The sequence below is a fragment of the Chiloscyllium plagiosum genome, chromosome 7 (assembly GCF_004010195.1).
Source record: "Chiloscyllium plagiosum isolate BGI_BamShark_2017 chromosome 7, ASM401019v2, whole genome shotgun sequence".
Lineage (NCBI taxonomy): Eukaryota > Metazoa > Chordata > Chondrichthyes > Orectolobiformes > Hemiscylliidae > Chiloscyllium > Chiloscyllium plagiosum.
The window spans coordinates 117408943-117429222 of NC_057716.1; the positions used below are offsets into that span (position 1 = coordinate 117408943).

The following is a 20280-nucleotide window of genomic DNA, read 5'->3' on the forward strand; positions in this document are numbered from 1 at the left end:
TTTTCTGACTGGATGTCTGTATCCAGTGGGGTCCCACAAGGGTCAGTGTTGGTGTCCTTGCTGTTTATGGTTCATATAAATGATTTAGACTTGAAAGTAGGGTTAATCATTAAGTTTGTAAATGATTCAAAAATTGGTGAGGTGATAAATCGTGAGGATAGCAGAAGGATATAAAAGGGCTGGTCAGATGACTTGACCAGTGCAAATGGAATTCAGTCTAAGATGCACTTGGGCAGAATAAACAAAGCAAAAGGTATATATGATGAACAGTAGGACTTTGAGAAGCACTGAGAATTAGAGGGACCTTGGTCTGCATGTCCACCGGTCCCTTAAGGTATCAGGGCAGGTGGATAGAGTGGTTAAGAAGGTATCCTTGCATCTGTTAGCTGAGGCATAGAGTTTAAAAGCTGGGAGGCTTGGCTGGAATTCCAGAGGTGAGGTAAGAGTAACAGCCCTTGCCATCAAGAACACATTCGACTGAGTGTGAGCCTTAGCAAAACTGGAATCAATGGGTATCAAGGGGAATCATACTTAACACTTCGGAAAATTTTTGTGGTTGTTAGTGGTTAGTCACCCTCGCTCTAGGTCATATCTGCAGGAGTTCCTGAGTATAGTACCCAACTGCTTCATCAATGACCTTCCCCCCCATCTTAAGATCAGAAGTGGGGATGTTTGCCAATGATTGCACAGCACCATATGTGAATCCTCAGACATTGAAACAGTCCACGTTCAAATGCAACAAGATCTGAACAGTATCAGGACTTGAGCTGACAAGTGGCAAGTAAACTTCATGCCACACAAAGGCCACCTCCAATCAGAGACAATCTAGCCAGTGCCCCTCGACATTCAATAGTATACCATCACTGAATCTCACACTATCAACAATCTGAGAGTCACTATTGACCAGAAACTCAACGGGACTCACGACAAAAACAGTGTCTACAAGAGCAGGTCAGAGACTTAGAATACTGTGGCAAGTAACTCATCTCTTGACCCCCCCAAAGCCTGTCCACCATCTACAAGGCACAAGCAAGACTGTGATGGAATACTCCCACTTGCCTGGATGGGTGCAGCTCCAACTCAAGAAGATTAAACCCATCCAGGTCAAAGCAGCCCGCTTGACTGGCAGCACATCCACAAGCATCCCTCTATCACTGACGCTTAGTCGCAGTCGTGTGCACTATCTAGAAGATGCACTGCAGAAATTCACCAAAGATCATTACACAACACTTCCAAACCCAAGACCATTTCCATCGAGAAGAAACAAGGACATCAGGTATAAGGGAACATAACCACCTGCAAGTCCCATTCAAGCCACTCACCATCCTGAAAACACATCGCCATTATTTAGTGTTGCTGGGTCAAAATCCTGGAATCGAGATTTGAGTGGTGCTGGAAATGCACAGCACGTCAGGCAGCATCTGAGGAGCAGGAAAATCAATGTTTCAGGCAGGAGCCCTTTCCTGCCCGAAACGTCGATTTTCCTGCTCCTCAGATGCTGTCTGACCTGCTGTGCTTTTCCAGCACCACTCTAATCTTGACTCTCATCTCCAGCATCCGCAGTCCTCACTTTTCGCTAATATCCTGGAATTCCCTTTCTCAGGGCATTGTAAGTCAATCTACAGTACATGAATTTGCAGCAGTTCAAAAAGGCAACTTACCACCACCTTCTTAACGCCAACTATGAATGGGCAATAAATGCTGGCCAGCTGGTGATGCATGTATCCCATGAATGAAAACAAATGTTGGTTAGGCCACAGCTTGAGTATTGTGTGCAGTTCTGAAATCCACATTACAGCAGGAATGTGATAGCACTGGAGATAATGCAGAGGACATACACTGGGAAGTTACCTGGGTTGGAGAGTTTCAGTTATGAAGACAGTTTGGACAGACTGAGGTTGTTTTCCCAACATCAAAGGAGATTGAAAGGGGACATGATATAAAATGATGATGAGTGGTGGAGGTAGGATCGACAGAAAGAAACTTTTCCCCTGAATGGAAGATTAATTGACCAGGGGACATAGATTTAAAGTAAGGGGTAGAAGGTTAGAGGAGACGCAGCGAAAATCTTTTTCATCCAGAGCTGCCTGTAAGGTTGGTAGAAGCAGAAACCTTCATAATATTTGAGAAGTATGTAGATGTGCATTTGTGATGCCAAGGCAGACAAGGGTATGGAAAATTGGATAAGAATAGTTTGGTGATTGTGTTTGACTGCCACGTTACAAAGAGCAGAGACCCTGAGAGGGCCTTTTTCTGTGCTAAAGGTCTCTCTGACTCTGAAGACACAAAGATCGACCTGGGCTCGATTCTGGAGGTTAGTCAGGAGAAAGCAAACTTTATTACATTTTTGCTCAACAAAGGACTCTAAGGATGGCTGATTGTTGCAATTAAATAGGCACATTGCTGAAACCACATTATTGCATTGACATACATGTGCTAAAAGCTGCCAAAGACAGGGAGACAATAGCAGCCACTTATTTCATTGCCAAAAGGAAAAATGGATATCTGAAAAAATGAAAAGCTTGTACCATGACTGAAAACTGATTAATAGATCGTTATTATATTGTTGTTAGTGTGAGCTTGCTGCACATGAATTGGCTGCCATGTGACTTACATTATCACAGCGACTTAATTTCAAAGTACACTTTCATGAGGTGTGGAAGCACTTTAGGGTGTCCTAAAGTTGTGAAATAACCGCTTCAAATTATTTGGAGTGAATCTACATCCTATTCAGAATCTCCACATTGCCTGTGGAGGCACCTAGTTTGATGCAGTACTGGAACTTGTATCTGTCCAACTTTGGCAAATTGCATTAACTTTCAAAAACATGGATTGAGTACTGGTTCTATTTCCAAAGTGGAATTTACAAAATATTACATGTATTATCTGTCTGCAGATTGTGCATTTTTTTAAGCCAAACTATAATGTATCAGTAAATATAATTCTGCAAATACAAATTCACCCCATAGACTTATATGTGTGTGTGAATGCTTGAGAGACAGTATGCATGTGAGTGAGAATGTGTTTGCATGCATGGTACGCTTGGTAAAGTGTGTATGTGGGTGTAATGGAGGATAAGCCTGTGAAAGGGTGTGTATGTGGGTGAGAGTGTGGGGGCTGTATGTGTGTGTACATATGAGAGAGATCGTGTGTATGAGAGAGGGTCTGCGTGAATGTGTGAGTACGTAAGAGTGTGTGTGGATATGTGTTTGTGTGAGAGAGTGTATCGTGTAGTGGGGTCACCTGTAGTGTGACATGGACCCAAGGTCCCGGTTGAGGTACTGAACTTGGCTATAAGCCTCTGTTCAATGTTGCACGTTCTGCGTGGGTTTCCTCCGGGTGCTCCGGTTTCCTCCCACAGTCCAAAGATGTGCACGTCAGGTGAATTGGCTATGCTAAAATTGCCCGTAGTGTTAGGTAAAGGGGTAAATGTACGGGAATGGGTGGGTTACGCTTCGGCGGGTCGGTGTGGACTTGTTGGGCCGAAGGGCCTGTTTCCACACTGTATGTAATCTAATCTAATATCATTTTAGTTGCATGACACTGTAATCCTTTGTTATAAATTCTGTGTCTTATGATCTTACACTCCGCAATCAACTGATGAAGGAGCAGTGCTTCCAAATAAACCTGTTGGGACTATAACCTGGTATTGTGTGATTTTTAGCTCTATTCCTGAAGAAGGGCTTTTGCCTGAAACGTCGATCTTCCTGCTCCTCGGATGCTGCCTGACCTGCTGTGCTTTTCCAGCACCACTCTGATCTAAACTCTGGTTTCCAGCATCTGCAGTCCTCACTTTTGTCTAGCTGATTTATAACTTTGTTCACCCCAATCCAACACCAGCTCCTGCACATCCCTGAACCAACATGTGATGAGCAATCCTGGAGCAGGTGGAAACTGAAACAGGACCTCCTCGACCAGAGGCAGGGACATTACCTCTGTGCCTCCTCTTTGAACCTTCCTCAGCCTCAGCTGCGTCCTCCTCCCTGTTAAATCCCTCTCCTGCACCTGGAGTGAGCTGCTCCCCCCGACATCCTGTCCCCGGAACCTTCCCCCCGGGGCGTGGAGAGGCGGGGACAGGGACAGGGACAGGGACACTCCGCCTCTGCGACGCCGGAACGGACTGAGGGATGGACCGGTTTCCGGATGGTCCGCCGATTGGATCTTCCCCCGTGTCCCCGGTCCGGTTCCGGGGCCGGTGGTGTCGTTAGCGGCGGGAGAGCTGGGTGCCCCCGCACCCCCCCCAGCCATGCAGTCCCGGCTGCTGCTCCTCCCGGCGGGTGGCGGTGCCGCGGCGGTGGCCGCCCTGCGGAGACTCTCCAACATCGCGCTGAAGCCGCTAAGTGGAGCCCGGGCCCTGGTCCCGGTCCGAGTCAGGCGCCTGGAGACGGCGGCAGGTGCGAGCGAGAACAACCTCCCCGAGAGAGTGAGGGAGAGAGCGAGACACACACACACACACACCTGCCCGTCCCAGAGAGTGAGGGGGACCCCCAGAGAGTGAGGGGGACCCCCCCCCCCACATTCCCAGGGGGAGACAGACAGACAGACAGACAGACAGTCCATCCCAGAGTGAGAGAGATTCCCTCCCATCCCAATCCTAGAGAGAGATACCCATGACATCCGGAGAACCCGCAGAGAGGAACAGTCAAAGGAAGCCCACACCCCCTGAGAAAGGAGGAGAGAACTCATCTTCAGATTTTTCCTGCAAAGTGTTGCCTCCCGGACAGGGTGACAACCTTTAGATACACCTTCCCTAAATACTGGAAGTGTAGAACAGCCAACAACAGGCATCTCTTCACAAAACACTCCTAGGTGCACGAAATTGTTAGTTAAGAAGGAGTCTTAGCAAATAGTCTCCTTCTGCACTGTAACAATTGTGCGAATCTCTGAGCGTTTTGTGGAGGGGTTTGCTCCGTTTTATCTGCACCAACTTTCCCAAGTGTGTAATCCCTTGGTACTGTTTGCCTGCCTTTTCCTCATCACCCTCCACATTGCTTCTTTTCAAATAATCATCCACTGCTAACTTGAGTGCCTCAAATGAACTTGCCTCCACCACATTTCCAAGCTGTGCATTCCATATTTTAACCTTATGGAAAGGTATTTTCTCACCTCACGTTTGTTACCTTTGGAACTCTTATTAAATAATTTGTTCCCACTCTTAGATACTTAAAGTGTGGAAGCAGGCCCTTCGGCCCAACAAGTCCACACTGATTCTCCGAATAGCAACCCACCCAGACCCATTCCCGTACATTTACCCCTTCACCTAACACTACGGGCAATTCAGTATGGCCAATTCACCTAACCTGCACATCTTCGGACAGTGGGAGGAAACCGGAGGACCCGGAGGAAACCCACGCAGACACGGGGAGAATGTGCAAACTCCACATAGACAGTTGCCCGAGGCAGGAATTGAATCTGAGTCTCTGGCGCTGTGAGGCAGCAGTGCTAACCACTGTACCACTCTTTTGGTAGAAACCATTTCTCCTTATCTATACACAGATTGCCCGTGATTTTCAAAATCTATCAGAATTCTTCTTGCCTTCTTTTCTCCCACAAACAGGAGAACACTCTCAAACTATTCTCACTACTGAAGTTACTCATCCCTGGAGTTGTTCTAGCAAATCTCTTCTGCATGCGCTCCAACATATTAATACCCTTCCTAAGGTGTGGCGTGCAGTTATACACACCATTTCGTTCAGTTGTGGTCTAACAAGTCTCTCCTTCCCAAAAGTAAGTTCCTCGAAAATAACCTTTGCTCCCAGATGATGCCTACCTCCAAAACTCCCTCTCATACCTCAGACAATACCAACTCACATATCCTGTCTCCCAAAGCATCCCATTTCCCAGATCTGTCGTCCTGTATATTCTTCCTGGACAACTTCCCACAAAACATCCCAAAATCCCAGATGTCTGTTTGCCTCCCCAACATTCCACCACCTGCATACATTTTTCTTAGTCTACCATCCTGCCTCAGACTTGATGTGGCGGTGGGGATGGTTGGGTGGCAGATGCATTAGACAGGTGTGTGTTACACAATGAGGTACAAAAAACAAACTCAGAAATGTTCTATGTAGATGGCTCTGTATAAATGCATAGTTCTTTTAGTTTGAATGGATGTATTTGTTTCTGCGTCTGTACTGTTGTTCTGAAGTCATTCTGTTTCTTCTTTCTGTATTCTTCTTTCATTCCATTTTTTTTTCTTCCATGAATTACTTCTTCATTTGAAAGTTGACAAAGAGGTTTCCTGAAGAATAAACTCAAATGTATGACTTTGGAAACCAATGTATTGAAGTAAAAATTCTGTTCTCATTAATTTCAAATAAATATGCAGCTGCAGAGAAATACTGTATCAGGAATGTAGGTTGTAGTGTGCATTTTTTTAAACCCAGGTTCCCAGTAACCGATGAATAATTGAAAGCTGTTGTGACCTCTTGGGAAATTGTTCACTGATGGATGACAGATGGTATGCAGGTTTCAGAAAAGGAAAATGCAGTAACAAAAGGTTAAGATTCGTATTGAAGTGTTGTATGCTGTAGTTTATTATTGTAACTAGCTGGGCATGCTTTTGAATTTTTTATGCAATCGACTGATGTGGTAAGTGGTTTTTAAAATGTGAAGATTTACCCTGCCTGTTTCTAAATTTATAGGTGACATAATTAGCATTGGCGATGTTCAATTTAAGCTGAAGCAACCAAAAAACCCTGAACTGGTACCCTTGAAACACAGTAAGTAAGATTGAATTTTTTTCCCCCTTACAATTATTATAAACATTTTTCTGGTTGTGTGCTGGTGCCTGTCATTAGGACTACAATGGTAGTGAAGGCTTTTAGGAGAACTGGTTTTATTTAAAGATGTTATTAATTATTATGGAAATGTTGTCCTCACTGAATTGGGAACAAGCAAGTGTTATAAAAGTGGTTCTCAATGTGTGGAATCATTTGGAAGAGAGAGCTCACGAGATTTTGCTCCAGTGGCAGTGAAGGAATGATGTCGATGGAGGTCCAGATCAGGGTGGTGTGTGGCTAGGACAGGAACTTGCGGCTGGTGGTGTTCCAATGTTTCCAGGTGTTAGAGACTGCGGGTTTGGAAGATGTTGCTGAAAGAAACTTGAGTTGTTGTACACTGCTGCCACAGTATGTCAGTGGTGAAGGGAGTGATCGTTGAAGATGGTGGATGGGATACAGATCAAGTGGTTGCCTTTGTCCTGGATGATATCAAGTTTATTGATAGACCTGCACCGTCCATGCAGGTGGAGAGTCATCTATCAGTCGGAGAGGGGGGTGATGGAATGTTATCACCAGCAGGAGTTTGCCTTGTTCATGACTGACCTGATTTCACGAGACTTCATGGGGTCCAGAGATAACAATAAGCGTTCACAGAGCAGTTACTTCCTAACTATGTACCATTGTGCCACCACTTCTGCTGGCTCTGTCATGCCAGTGGGACAGGCTGTCGCTGTGGATAGTGTGTATTGTCTGTAAAGTATTATATGATTATGCCAGGCTGTTGTTTGATTTTAGGAGACAGTGAGGTCTGCAGATGCTGGAGATCAGAGTTGAGAGTGTGTTGCTGGAAAAGCACAGCAGGTCAGGCAAGTGCAGAAAAATCGACGTTTCGGGCATGAGCCCTTCATCACGATTTTGCTTGATTTTGGCATTCGTTCCCAGATGTTGGTAAGGAGTGGTTTGCAAGGTTCACAGGGTTGCAATTGCTGTTGCTGGGTTTCTGGTGCTTAAGTTAGTTCCTGGTGGTCTGTCCAATTTCTTTATTCTTTTGAGAGTTTTTTATGTTTTAATGCAACTGAGTCAGCTATTTCAGGGGGTAATTAAGAGTCAACTAAATTGCTGTGAGCCTGGTATACTTGGTCTGTCCTACATAAGAACAATATGTTTTCTTCCCCAAAGAACATTAGTGAACCAGATGGGTTTTTACAACAATGGTTTCACAGTCATTCTTAGACCTAATTTGAGATCATCTGCCGATATAAACCCAGTTCATGTTACCTAGATCTGTCTATTAATAGTACAGCAAATATGCCATCACTGGGGAACTGATTGTGAACATGAACAAAATCCTGGTAGTGATTGTGAACAGGAACACACACTGGGCAAGTAATTGTGACAAGAACACGTCAGGAAAGTGTGAGTATAGGTGAACACGTCAACGAAGTGAGTGTGAGTAAGCATGCATGATGAATTGAGTGTGAACAGGACGTCAGACTGGGGTTGGGCTGTGGGAGTGATTATTAACAGAATCTCACACTGGGGATGTGTTGTGGGAATTCGGAATATTTGGATGGTGATGTTGCTAAGAAGTCCAGGGATTAACCAGGGATTGGACCCAGTATTTTCCTCGCATGAAAGACTTTGAACTCCCCTTGCTAACAGGAAAGCCACGTTCTAATTTGTAGTTAAGAACCACACGAATTTTCCACTTTGGGGCAGGAAGTATTTCAGAATACTGTCAATTCAACAGCCAGTAGACAAACCCTGTGAACAAATCCCACATCATTAGGAACTGAGCAGTGTTTAGAAAGTGAAGGTTGTTTATCTCCTCGGTGAAATGTCCAAAGTTTGACCAAAGTCCAAAGTGATTTGTGGTATTATGTAAATACTGACTTCATCAGTTTTCTAGCTGCTATTCCTGTTCTTTTCTTTTTGTTATAACTGCACAGGGATAGATAGAGGTTCCATAAGTCTGCAGCATCAGATGGAATATAATGGCCTGGGTTCTCTGCTGTCCTCAGTTATTATTCCTATGTAGTTGGGAGTTGCACATGGGGACATGCGAATCCTCGTCGTGACTGTTCCAAAGGAATTGCCTGGGAGACTGAATTTTCTGCAGGGCAATTTCTCTATGCCTGGGATGTTTGGAAAGGCTCCATTTAAATCAGAAAATTCAAATAATTCCAAGTAAATTAAGTAACTAGTTACTTAGAAACTGTTAGACTATTAAATAAAATTCCTGAGTAACTATTCAACTGACCTGTGCTTATCCGACACATTGCCACCAACTACGCCATCCTCAGACCCCTTACATCTCCCAAGAGTGTGACCTGACAGCCTCCAGTACTCGACACCCCCTTCCCTGCTCCAGCTTTGACCCACTCCTTCCATCATCACTGAACCTGACGCTCCTTGCCCGTCTTTGGACCTGACACCAACTATTTATCATTTCCAAATGATCCCTGTTTCCTCCAGCTTCACACCCAAACTCCCTTACATTTACAGAATGTATTGTCTTTGCAAGAAAAATACAATGAAAAGTACTATAAATTGCCCAACCATGGCACTTATGTTAATGAAAGAAGTCGTAAGTAAATTCGTAAGTAACAATAAATGTAAATTAAAGACAAAAGTTTATCAAAGTCCACTTACGCCTTACGGCCTCAGAGGAACCCGATTAGGAAGGAAGTTGTGAAATTTGAAAGGGTTCAGAAAAGATTTACAAGGATGTTGCCAGGTTTGGAGGATTTGAACTACAGGGAGAGGCTGAATAAGCTGGGGCTGTTTTCCCTTCAGCGTTGGAGGCTGAGGGGTGACTTTATAGAGGTTTATAAAATCAGGGAGAGCATGGATAGGGTAAATAGACAAGGTCTTTTCCCTGGGACAGGGGAGTCCAGAACTACCGGGCATAGGTTTAGGGTGAGAGGGGAACCCTTTCAAGTTTCAAAACATCTTTCCGATAGGAAGGAGACCAGAATTGTACGCAGTATTCCAACAGTGACCTAACTAATGTACAGTCGCAACATGACCTCCCAACTCCTGTACTCAATACTCTGACCAATAAAGGAAAGCATACCAAACGCCTTCTTCACTATTCTATCTACCTGTGACTCCACTCAAGGAGCTATGAACCTGCACTCCAAGGTCTCTCTGTTCAGCAACACGCTCTAGGACCTTAGCATTAAGTGTATAAGTCCTGCTCTGATTTGCTTTCCCAAAATGCAGCACCTCACATTTATCTGAATTAAACTCCATCTGCCACTTCTCAGCCATCTGATCAAGATTCCATTGTAATCTGAGGTAACCTTCTTCGCTGTCCACTAATAACCTTGGGTATATCCCGTCTGACCCAGGAGACTTATCTATCCCTATGTAGAGAGTCCTGACAGCTGTGTTCACAGCCTGCTGCCCGAGTTCAGGATCTTTCATCTGGGCTGCAGATAAACTTAAGTGTGAGGGGAAAGATGGAGTTGTCGTGAACTATGTAGTCTCAATAATGTAGATCGAATGAGGAAATAGAAAGGTAAAAAGTTCTGCTGAGGGAATATGAGCAGTTAGGGGCTAAATTAATCACAGAACCAAAAAGATGATAATCTTTGGATTATTATTGAGCTATAAGCTAATTGGCACAGGGTCAGCAACATTAAGGAGCTAAGCATGTGGCTCAAAGATCGGTATGGGAGAAACTGGTTTGAATTCATGAACATTAGCACCAGTACTGGGGAAGGAAGTTGTTGTTCCAATGGGATGAGTTCCAGCTGAATCTTGCTAAGACCAGAGTTGTGGTGAATCACATAACTAGGGCTTTAAACTAAATAGTGGAAGGGTGGGTTCAGGTGCACAGAAAGTTATGGAAAAACTTAAAGGGGTGAGATGGCTCAGTAAAGGTTATTAAAGTTCCAGAACAAGTAATAGTACAGAGAGTATGAAAATCTAACATCAGGCCAGCCTGAATAAGGACACAATGAAGAGAAAGGGGGAAGTCAATGTAGGACTGAGGGTGTTGTACTTCAATCACACTGTCTATGAAATAAGGTAAATGAGCTTGTAGTGCGGATTGAAATTGGCAGGTACAATGTGGTGGGTATCACAGAGGCATGGCTGCAAGGGGATCAGGGCTGGAAACTAAATATCCAAGGATATGTGTACTGTTGTAAGGGTGGGCAGAGGGGTTGGTTGCTTTCTTAGTAAATAATGAAATTACTTCAGTAGCAAAAAGTGATGTAGAGTTGGAAGGAATCTGTGTGGATAGAGCTGAGGAACCACAAAGGAAGAAACTATCTGATGAGAGTTATGTACCGGCCTCCTAGTAACAGGCAGAATGTGGGGAAGAAAATAAATCAGGAGATTAAAAAAAGCATGTAAGAAAGGCATTATTACAATAATCATGGGGGACTTCAATGTGCTGGTGAACTAGTAAAATCAGGTTGGTAGCGGATCCTAAGAAAGGGTATTTGTGGGATTTCTATGAGAGTTTTTTTTGGAGCAGCATGTGGTAGACCCTAGAAGGGAATAGGCAGTTCTGGATTTGGACTTTGCTGGGGAGCTTAAAATGAAGGAATGCCAAGGGGGCAGTGACCATAATATCATGGAATTCGCCTTGCCGTTTGAGGCAGAAGTAGGAATCAGATGATTACATCTGATTGAGTAAAGGTAATTACAAAGACATGATTTGGAAATGCCAGTATTGGACTGGGGTGTACAAAGTTAAAAATCACACAACACCGGGTTATAGTCCAACAGGTTTATTTGGAAGCACTAGCTTTCGGAATGCTGCTCTTTCATCAGGTGGTTGTGGAGGACACAATTGTAAGACATAATTTATTGCAAAAGTTTACAGTGTGATGTAACTGAAATTATATATTGAAAAATACCTTGATTGTTTAAGTCTCACATCTGTTCGAATGACCATGATAGTTACACTTCTTTCAAATGTAAATTGCAATTTAAAAAAAAAGTTACATTCTCAGGTTAACTTTAACAACTGGTGTCAGCCCAGATAATGTGTTGAAGGTGTTAGCCCCCTGTGTGCTGTTGTCTGTGCCATAATGTTCAGACCGATTCTAATCTAAAAAATGAGTTAACAGAGTCTTGCATGGATTTATGCAGTTTTTGAGCAAAGTACAATGTAACTCTGCAAGTACAAATTCACCCCACAAATGTATATGTGTATGTGTGTGTGTGTGTGTGTGTAGGGGGTGGGGGTGAAACTAACATGCTCATTCTAACAGATGAAAGACTTCACAAACAAGGTATTTTTCAATGTGTAATTTCAGTTACATCACACTGTAAAGTTTTGCTATAAATTCTGTGTCTTACAATCGTATACTCCACAACCACCTGATGAAGGAGCGGCGCTCTGAAAGCTAAAGCTTTCAATTAAACCTCTTGGACTATAACCTGATGTTGTGTGATTTTTAACTTTGTACACCCCAGTCCAACACCGGCATCTCCAAATCATCCACCGCACCTCTCGCAAACTCCTCAATCAATTCCTGCACCAGCTCTACAACAGGCGACACAACCTTGAAATTCAGATGGAATCCACAGTCTCAGCCTGCACTCAGGAGACAGCAGTACTGTTACAGGACATTGCCAAACAGACAAGGTGACAAAACTACACCACGTGCACGCACACCAAGAACAAGAAACTGGAGAAACTTGGCATTCTCACCAGTATTAGCGAAGCCTACCCTGGTACAACAGTGGATAACATTATCACTGCGGGGAAGTCGATTATCAGACCACACCCTTCGACTGGAAGAGATTGGAATCCTGAGCAGGGATCTCAATTTCTGCCCACCATCAAAATGGACTCCTTGGTTCTTGCAGCAGACATGGAGGAATTCATCTGATGAATGAGACTCCGGGAATTCTTTCAAGGTGCCAGCAGTGATCCCAACAAGTCCACTGACGAACCGGAACAGTCATCACAGGGATCCGTAGAGAAGCGACCAAAGAAGGTGTCAACTTGGACCCCAACCGAGGGCCGCTGCCCTGGGCTTGACATATATGCTCAAACCATCAGGAAATATATAAATGCCAGGTTCTTCAGCCGTACCCACAAGGTAGAGCAAAGCATCACCCAATCACGATGCAACACCATCTAGGCTCTCAAAGCCAATCACAACATTGTCATCAAACCAGCAGATAAAGGAGGAGCTATCATCATTCAGAATAGAACAGATTACTGCAAGGAAATGTACCGACACCTGAACAACCAGGAACACTACAGGCAGCTACCGGTTGATCCGACCAAAGAACACACCCGTGAATTAAACACACTGGTCAGAACTTTGGATCCAGTCCTTCAGAGTTCCCGACGCGCCCTCATCCCATGTACCTCTCTCATAGGCGACTTCTGCTGTCTTCCAAAGATACACCAAGCCAATACACCAGGACATCCCATCATGTCAGGCAGTGGGACCTTGTGTGAGAACCTCTCTGGCTGTGTTAAAGGCATCTTGAAACCCATTGTACAGGGGATCCCTAGCTTCAGTCGCGACACTACGGATTTCTTATAGAAACTCAGCACCCACAGACAAATCAAACCGGGAACATTCCTCGTCACAATGGACGTTTCTGCACTCCACACCAGCATCCCCCACAATGACGCATCGCGGCAACAGCCTCAGTACTCAACACCAACAACTGCCAATCTCCGAACACCATCCTACAACTCATCCGCTTTATCCTCAATCCCAATGTCTTCACCTTTGACAACCAGTTCTTCAGACGCATGGAACAGCCATGGGGACCAAATTTGCACCCCAATATGCTAACATCTTCATGCACAGGTTCGAACAAGACTTCTTCTCTACACAGAACCTCCAACCAACACTATACACCAGGTACATTGACGACATTTTCTTCTTCTGGACCCATGGCAAGGAGTCACTGATAAAAGTACACAGTGATAGCCACAAGTTTCATCCCACCATCAAACTCACCATGGACTACTCTCATTCTTGGACACATGCACCTCCATCAAGGATGGACACTTCAGCACCACATTCTACCGCAAACCCACAAACAACCTCACAATGCTACACTTCTCCAGCTTCCACCAAAAACATATTAAAACGGCTGTCCCCTATGGACAAGCCCTATGCATACACTGGATCTGCTCAGATGAGGAGGAACCTGATGGGCACCTGGAAGTACTCAGGGATGCCCTCATAAGAGCGGGTACAATGTTCAATTCATCGACCGCCAATTCCGACGTGCCACAGCAAGGAACCGTAATGACCTACCCGGGAGACAGACATGCGCTGCAACCGACAGGGTACTCTTTGTTGTCCAATACTTCCCAGGAGCTGAAGTACCAGGGGGTGGCACAGTGGTTAGCACTGTTGCCTCACAGCGTCAGAGACCCAGGTTCAACTCCTGCCCCAGGCACCTGTCTGTATGGAGTTTGCACATTCTCCCCATGTCTGCGTGGGTTTCTTCTGGCTGCTCCGGTTTCCTCCCAAAATCCAAAGATGTGCAGGTTAGGTGAATTGGTCATGCTAAATTGTCTATCGTGTTAGGTGAAGGGGTAAATGTACGGGAATGGGTCTGGTTGCTCTTTGGAGGGTTGGTGTGGACTTGTTGGGCCGAAGGACCTGTCTCCACACTGTAAGTAATCTAATCTAATCTAACTACGCCATGTTCTTTGTGACCTGCAGCACATTATCAATGGGGATGAGCACCTTGTTAAGACCTTCACACACCTCCAGTGCTCACCTTTAAACAACCACTAAACCTCAAACAGATCATTGTTCTAAGCAAACTGCCCGTCTTTCAGAACAACTTCATACAACCCTATCACGGTAGGTGCTGCAAGACATGTCAGAGTGTGGACATGGATACCACCATTACATGTGGGGACACCTCCCACCATGTACGTGGCAGGTACTCATGCGACTCAGCCAGTGTTGTCTATCTCATACACTGCAGGCAAGGATGCCCTGAGGCTTGATACATTGGTGAATCTGAGCAGAGGCTATGGCAACGGATGAATCGGCACTGCACAACAATCAACAAACAGGAGTGTTCCCTCCCAGTTGGAGAACTTCAGTGGTCCAGGACATTCAACCTTGGACCTTCAGGTGACCATCCTCCAAGTGGACTTTTGGACAGACAGCAGTGAAAAGTGGCCAAGCAGAGGCTGATAGCTAAGTTCGGTACCCATAGGGAGGGCCTCAACCGGGACCTTGGGTTCATGTCACACTGCAGGTGACCACCATTGCACTAAACACACACACACACACACACACATGCAGACAGACTCTCACACACTCCTGCAAGACACACACACAAACACACATGCACCCGCTCACAGACTCCTTCACACTCATATACAATCTCTCTCTCTCTTAGACTCTCACAGCCCCCCACCCCAGTCTCTGTCTTTCTCTTTCTCTCACTCACACACACATACACATATACGTTTGTGGGGTGAATTTGTACTTGCAGACTTACATTGTGTTTTGCTCAGAAACTGCATGAATCCATGTAAGACTCTGTTAACTCATTTTTTAGATTACAATCAGTCTAAACATTATGGCACAGACAACAGCACACAGGGGGCTAACACTTTCAACACATTATTTGGGCTGACACCAATTAAAGTTAACCTGAGAATGTAACTTTTTAAAAAAGTTTTGTGATTTAAATATGAAAGAAGTGAAACTATCTTGGTCATTCTAACAGATGTGAGACTTAACAAACCATAAAGGTATTTTTCAATGTATAATTTCAGTTACATCACACTGTAAACTTTTGCTATAAATTCTGTGTCTTACAATCGTGTACTCCACAACCACCTGATGAAGGAGCAGCACTCCGAAAGCTAGTGCTTCCAATTAAACCTGTTGGACTATAACCCGGTGTTGTGTGATTTTTAACATTGTACAAAGATATGAGGGAGGAACTAGCTGCAGTTGCTTGGAAAGGGAGACTATCGGGGTGGAGCAGGAGTTTCTCGGGATAATTTGGGAAGCGCAACAGAAATTCATCGCAAGTAAGAAGAAACATAGTAGAGGAAGCCCGAGGCAACGATAGCTGAATAGGGAAGTCTGGAACAGCATAAAAGCAAAGGAAAAGAATACAATGTGGTGAAGGTCAGTGGGAAGCCAGAGATTGGAAAGCCTTTACAATCCAGCAGAGGATAATTAAAAAAGTAATAAGGCTAGAGAAAACGAAGCATGAGAAATGACAAAGGAACTTGAGAGTTACTTTGCATCAGTCTTCGTGGTGCATGACGCCAGTAGCAACACCAGAACTTTGAGAGTCAGGAGGCAGAGGTGATTGTAGTGACCATCATTACGGTGAAAATACTGGGGAAGCTGAAAGGTCTGAAGGTGGATAAATCACCCAGAACGGATGGTCGACACCCTCGCGTTCTGAAGGACATGTCTGAGGAATTTGTGGAGAAATTGCTGGTGATCGTTCAGGAGTCCCTGAAGTCAGGGAGGGGCCCATAGGTTTCGAAAGTGGCTAATGTAACACCCCTGTTTAAGAAGGGAAGGAGGCTGGTTAACGTGAACTCAGTCATTTGTGAAGATTTTAAACTCCATTATTAAGGATGAGATTGTGGAATACTGGAAGTTCATGGTAACAAAGAAGGGTTGAGTCAGAGTGGCTTCGTCAAGGGGAGGTCATGCCTGACAAATTTGTTAGAATTCTGTGAGGAGGTAATGAGCAAGTTAGACAAAGGACATTTGGATTTCCAGAAGGCCTTTGACAAGGTGTCACACAGTGGTTGCTAAATAAGATAAGATCCTTTAGTGTTAGGGGCAAGGCATTGGCAGGATATAGGATAGGCCAGCTGGTGGAAGGGAGAGAATGGGGATAAAGGGATCTTTTTTGGGATGGTAGCTGCAGACTAGTGGAATGTTGCAGGGCTCAGTGTTGGACCATAACTATTCATGTTACATATTAACGATCTGGGTGAAGGAACTGAGGGCCTTATTGCAATGTTTGCAGATGACATGAAGATAGATGAAGGTTTAAGGATTGTTGAGCAAATGGGGAGGTTGCAGATGTACTTGGACAGGCTCAGAAAGTGGGGCAAAAGTGGTAGATGGAATACAATGGGAGAAAGTGTAAGGTTATGCACATTGGTTGGAAGAATAGAAGCATATACTATTTTCTAAATGGGGAAAGGTTTCAGAAATCTGAAGCTCAAAAGGACATGGGCGTCCTTGTTCAGATTGTCTTTCACATGTTGGTTTGGTTGACAGTGAGAAAGGCAAATGCAGTGTTAGCATTCATTTCAAGAGGGCTAGAAAATGAGCAGAGATGTACTGCAGAGGTTATATAAGGCTCTGGTCAGACTGCATTTGGAATATTGAGAGCTGTGTTTGGTGCCATATCTAAGCAAGGATGTGTTGGTGTTGAAAGGGGTCCTGAGGAGATTTACGAGAATGATCCTAGGGCTGAAAGGCTTGTCATATGAGGAGTGATTGGGGACTCTGGACCTATACTCGATGGAGTTCAGAAAGATAAGAGATGGATCTCATTGAAACTTAGAGAACACTGAGAGGCCTGGATAGAGTGAATGTGAAGTAGATGCATCCAACTAGTAGGAGATGAGGACCCTACAGTCTCAGAGTGAAGGGAAGACCCTTTAGAACTGAGAGGAGGAATTTTTTTCAATTAGGTGGTGAATCTATGGAACTCATTTTTGCAGGAGGCTGTGGAGGCCAAAGCATTCAGTTTATTTAAGACAGAGATAGATACGTTCTTGATTAGTAAGGAGATAAAGGGTTATGTGGGGAAGGCAGGAGAATGGGTTTGAGAAACGTGTCAGCTATGATCGAGTGGTGGAGCAGACTTGATGGAATGAATACTTGAATTCTGCTCCAATATCTGATGGTCCTATAGTCCATTTGGCGCATGTAGACCCACAATGAAAATGAGAAAGGAGTTCCAGGTGTTGAGCCAGCCACGGTGAAGGCAGGATGATGTATGGCTTGAAGGAGAACTTGCAGGTGATGGTGCTCCTATGTACCTGCTGCCCATGTCTGTTAAGATGGAAGTGGACATTTGTCTGGAAGGTGATATCTGAGGAGCTTTGTTAATTTCTGCAGTACATCTTGAAGAAGATGCACACACTGCTGTTATTGAGTGTCGGTGGTGACGTGATTGGATATTTGTGGATATGGTGCTGATCACACAGCTGCTTTGTCCTTGATGGTCAAGGTCGGAGTGGTGCTAGAAAAGCGCAGCAGGTCAGGCAGCATTTCGAGGAGTAGGAAAATCGACGTTTTGGGCAAAAGCCCTTCTTCAGGGCATTCCTGATGAAGGGCTTTTGCCTGAAATGCCGATTTTCCTGCTCCTCGGATGCTGCCTGACCTGTGCTTTTCCAGTACCACTCTAATCTTGACTCTGATCTCTAGCGTCTGCAGTCCACACTTTCACCTTGTCCTTGATGGTGTCAAGCTTTTTGAATGTTGTTGGAACTGCAGCCATCCCGGCAAGTGGGTGTATTCTGTCATGTTACTGGTACCTTTGATGGTGAATAGACTATGGGGGTTCAGGAGGTGAGCCACGTGCTGCAGGATTCCAAACTGACCTGCTTGTATAGCCAGCCTGCCCAGATCACTTTCTGGTCATTGATAACCCCACAGGGGATATTGATTTCAGGGCATTCAGTGATGGTAATGCCATTTGAATGTTAAGAAGCAATGGTTAGATTCACTAAAGTTGATGAGAATTGGTCGGCTGTGCCGAAGTCAACCCATGTCATAATGGGACCAGAGTGTGGGGTTTGGGTAAAAAAGATTTGCAAGGATGTAATCAGGTTTTAAATTTAATGAACTCTATGCAGTTTCTGTTTTTGATTCAAATCACTGCAGCCTCTAGTTCTTAATATTGCATCTGATTCAGGCTAATTCTCACCCACTCCTATTCACATTATTATGTTACATGAATTTCTGTCAGCACAGCCTACTAATTTCCTCCTATTCTTAGCTCGCATGATCACTTATTCAGCTTCTCTTATGTCCTGGCTTCCTATCAGTAATCTGCCTACCCCTTTCATCTCTCTACCTGGGCTCCATCTTCACTTATCCACTCACCTCTCTTCTCACCCCACCCTCCTCCCACAAAAAAGCAAGAGGAATACCAATGTTTTATCCCAGCTGTTTTCACTCATGAGGAGGGGTCACTGGGCTCAAAACACAAACTCTGCTTTGTCCCACAGATGCTGCCAGATCTGCTGACTGTTTTCAGCAATTTTTGCTTTTGTTTCAGATCTCTAGCATCTGCAGTTCTCTTTTTTTTAATGTTTGTGGAGCCTTCTCCAGTGAGTTGTTAATTGTTTATCACATTTAGGACTGACTGTGACAGGGCTAGAGGTTAAAATAGACTCATGTTTACAAACTCATCATTATGAATATCAACCAGTCAGTGATGAGCTTTCAACTCTGAAAAGATGGGCCTGCATGTCGTGGTAGCATATTTATGAACTGTTGGCATAGAACTACTAGTTTAAGGTCTAATCCTTTCTGAGCTCCCTCTTTACACCGAAACACGTAGGATTAAAACAACATGGGGTGTTATGGATGAGAGGACCATTGGGAAACCAGTTTTGTGCTCTATGTTCACATGATTTGCTGAAATGGTTGTTGTGCTGATCAGATCACTGCTTCTCAGTCTTTCTCCTCTGGATGCTTTCACTAATTTGTGAGAGACATAAGGTGGCTTGGTACAAACTTATAAAATGGTCTCTCACTTATTAAGTAAAAGTCACACCAATTGTTGAAGAAAAGATAAACTCCTATCCTCAGGTTTGATGTCACTTACTGCAGAGAACAGAGAGAGCTGCAGAACTGGCCTGGAGGCCTGAAGGCTTCCTACTATCCTGTTGACCACACCAAGCTGTTCAGCTACCTTACAAGCAAACATGTAATTGTTGGCAGACAGAAGGCCTTTGTCATTGATAAAAGTTCATGGGCCAATCAGCTACTTATCAGCCGAATCTCTATTTGCATGTATTCCAACTTGTCTGCAGACTACGCTTCAACTGTTGTTTGATCGGCAGTTTTGCTAATGGTGCTTACAATGAGTGTCAGGTTATTTGCTTTTAAAAACTTGTGCAGTCCTTTTAAAATCCATTCTTTTCACATTTTAGTCCAAATTAAAAATAAAATAAAAACAAACAATCTTTATATAGGCATCTTATAATCTTATATAAGATTACGGAACATTTAGAACATAGAACAATACAGCACAGAACAGGCCCTTCGGCCCACGATGTTGTGCCGAACATTTGTCCTAGCTTAAGCACTCATCCATGTACCTATCCAATTGCCACTTAAAGATCACCAATGATTCTGATTCTGCCACTCCCACAGGCAGCGCATTCCATGCCCCCACCACTCTCTGGGTAAAGAACCTACCCCTGACATCCCCCCTATACCTTCCACCCTTCACCTTAAATCTATGTCCCCTTGTAACACTCTGTTGTACCCGGGGAAAAAGTTTCTGACTGTCCACTCTATCTGTTCCTCTGATCGTCTTATAAACCTCTATCAAGTCACCCCTCATCCTTCGCCGTTCCAATGAGAAA

General features: G+C 44.4%; 1 protein-coding gene and 1 long non-coding RNA gene across 2 annotated transcripts in view; one reads left to right on the forward strand and one right to left on the reverse strand.

Annotated features, from left to right (window-relative positions):
• Positions 1-4069, reverse strand: part of LOC122552060 — a 15186-nt gene extending 11117 nt beyond the window's left edge. The window contains exon 1 of the long non-coding RNA XR_006312285.1: positions 3934-4069. This is a non-coding gene — a long non-coding RNA (uncharacterized LOC122552060). The remainder of the gene's footprint in view (positions 1-3933) is intronic.
• A 51-nt stretch (positions 4070-4120) lies between these two features.
• Positions 4121-20280, forward strand: part of vwa8 (von Willebrand factor A domain containing 8) — a 340247-nt gene continuing 324087 nt past the window's right edge. The window contains 2 exon segments of the mRNA XM_043694451.1: positions 4121-4394; positions 6645-6722. Coding sequence (XP_043550386.1) covers positions 4247-4394; positions 6645-6722 — 226 coding nt within the window. The 5' untranslated portion in view covers positions 4121-4246.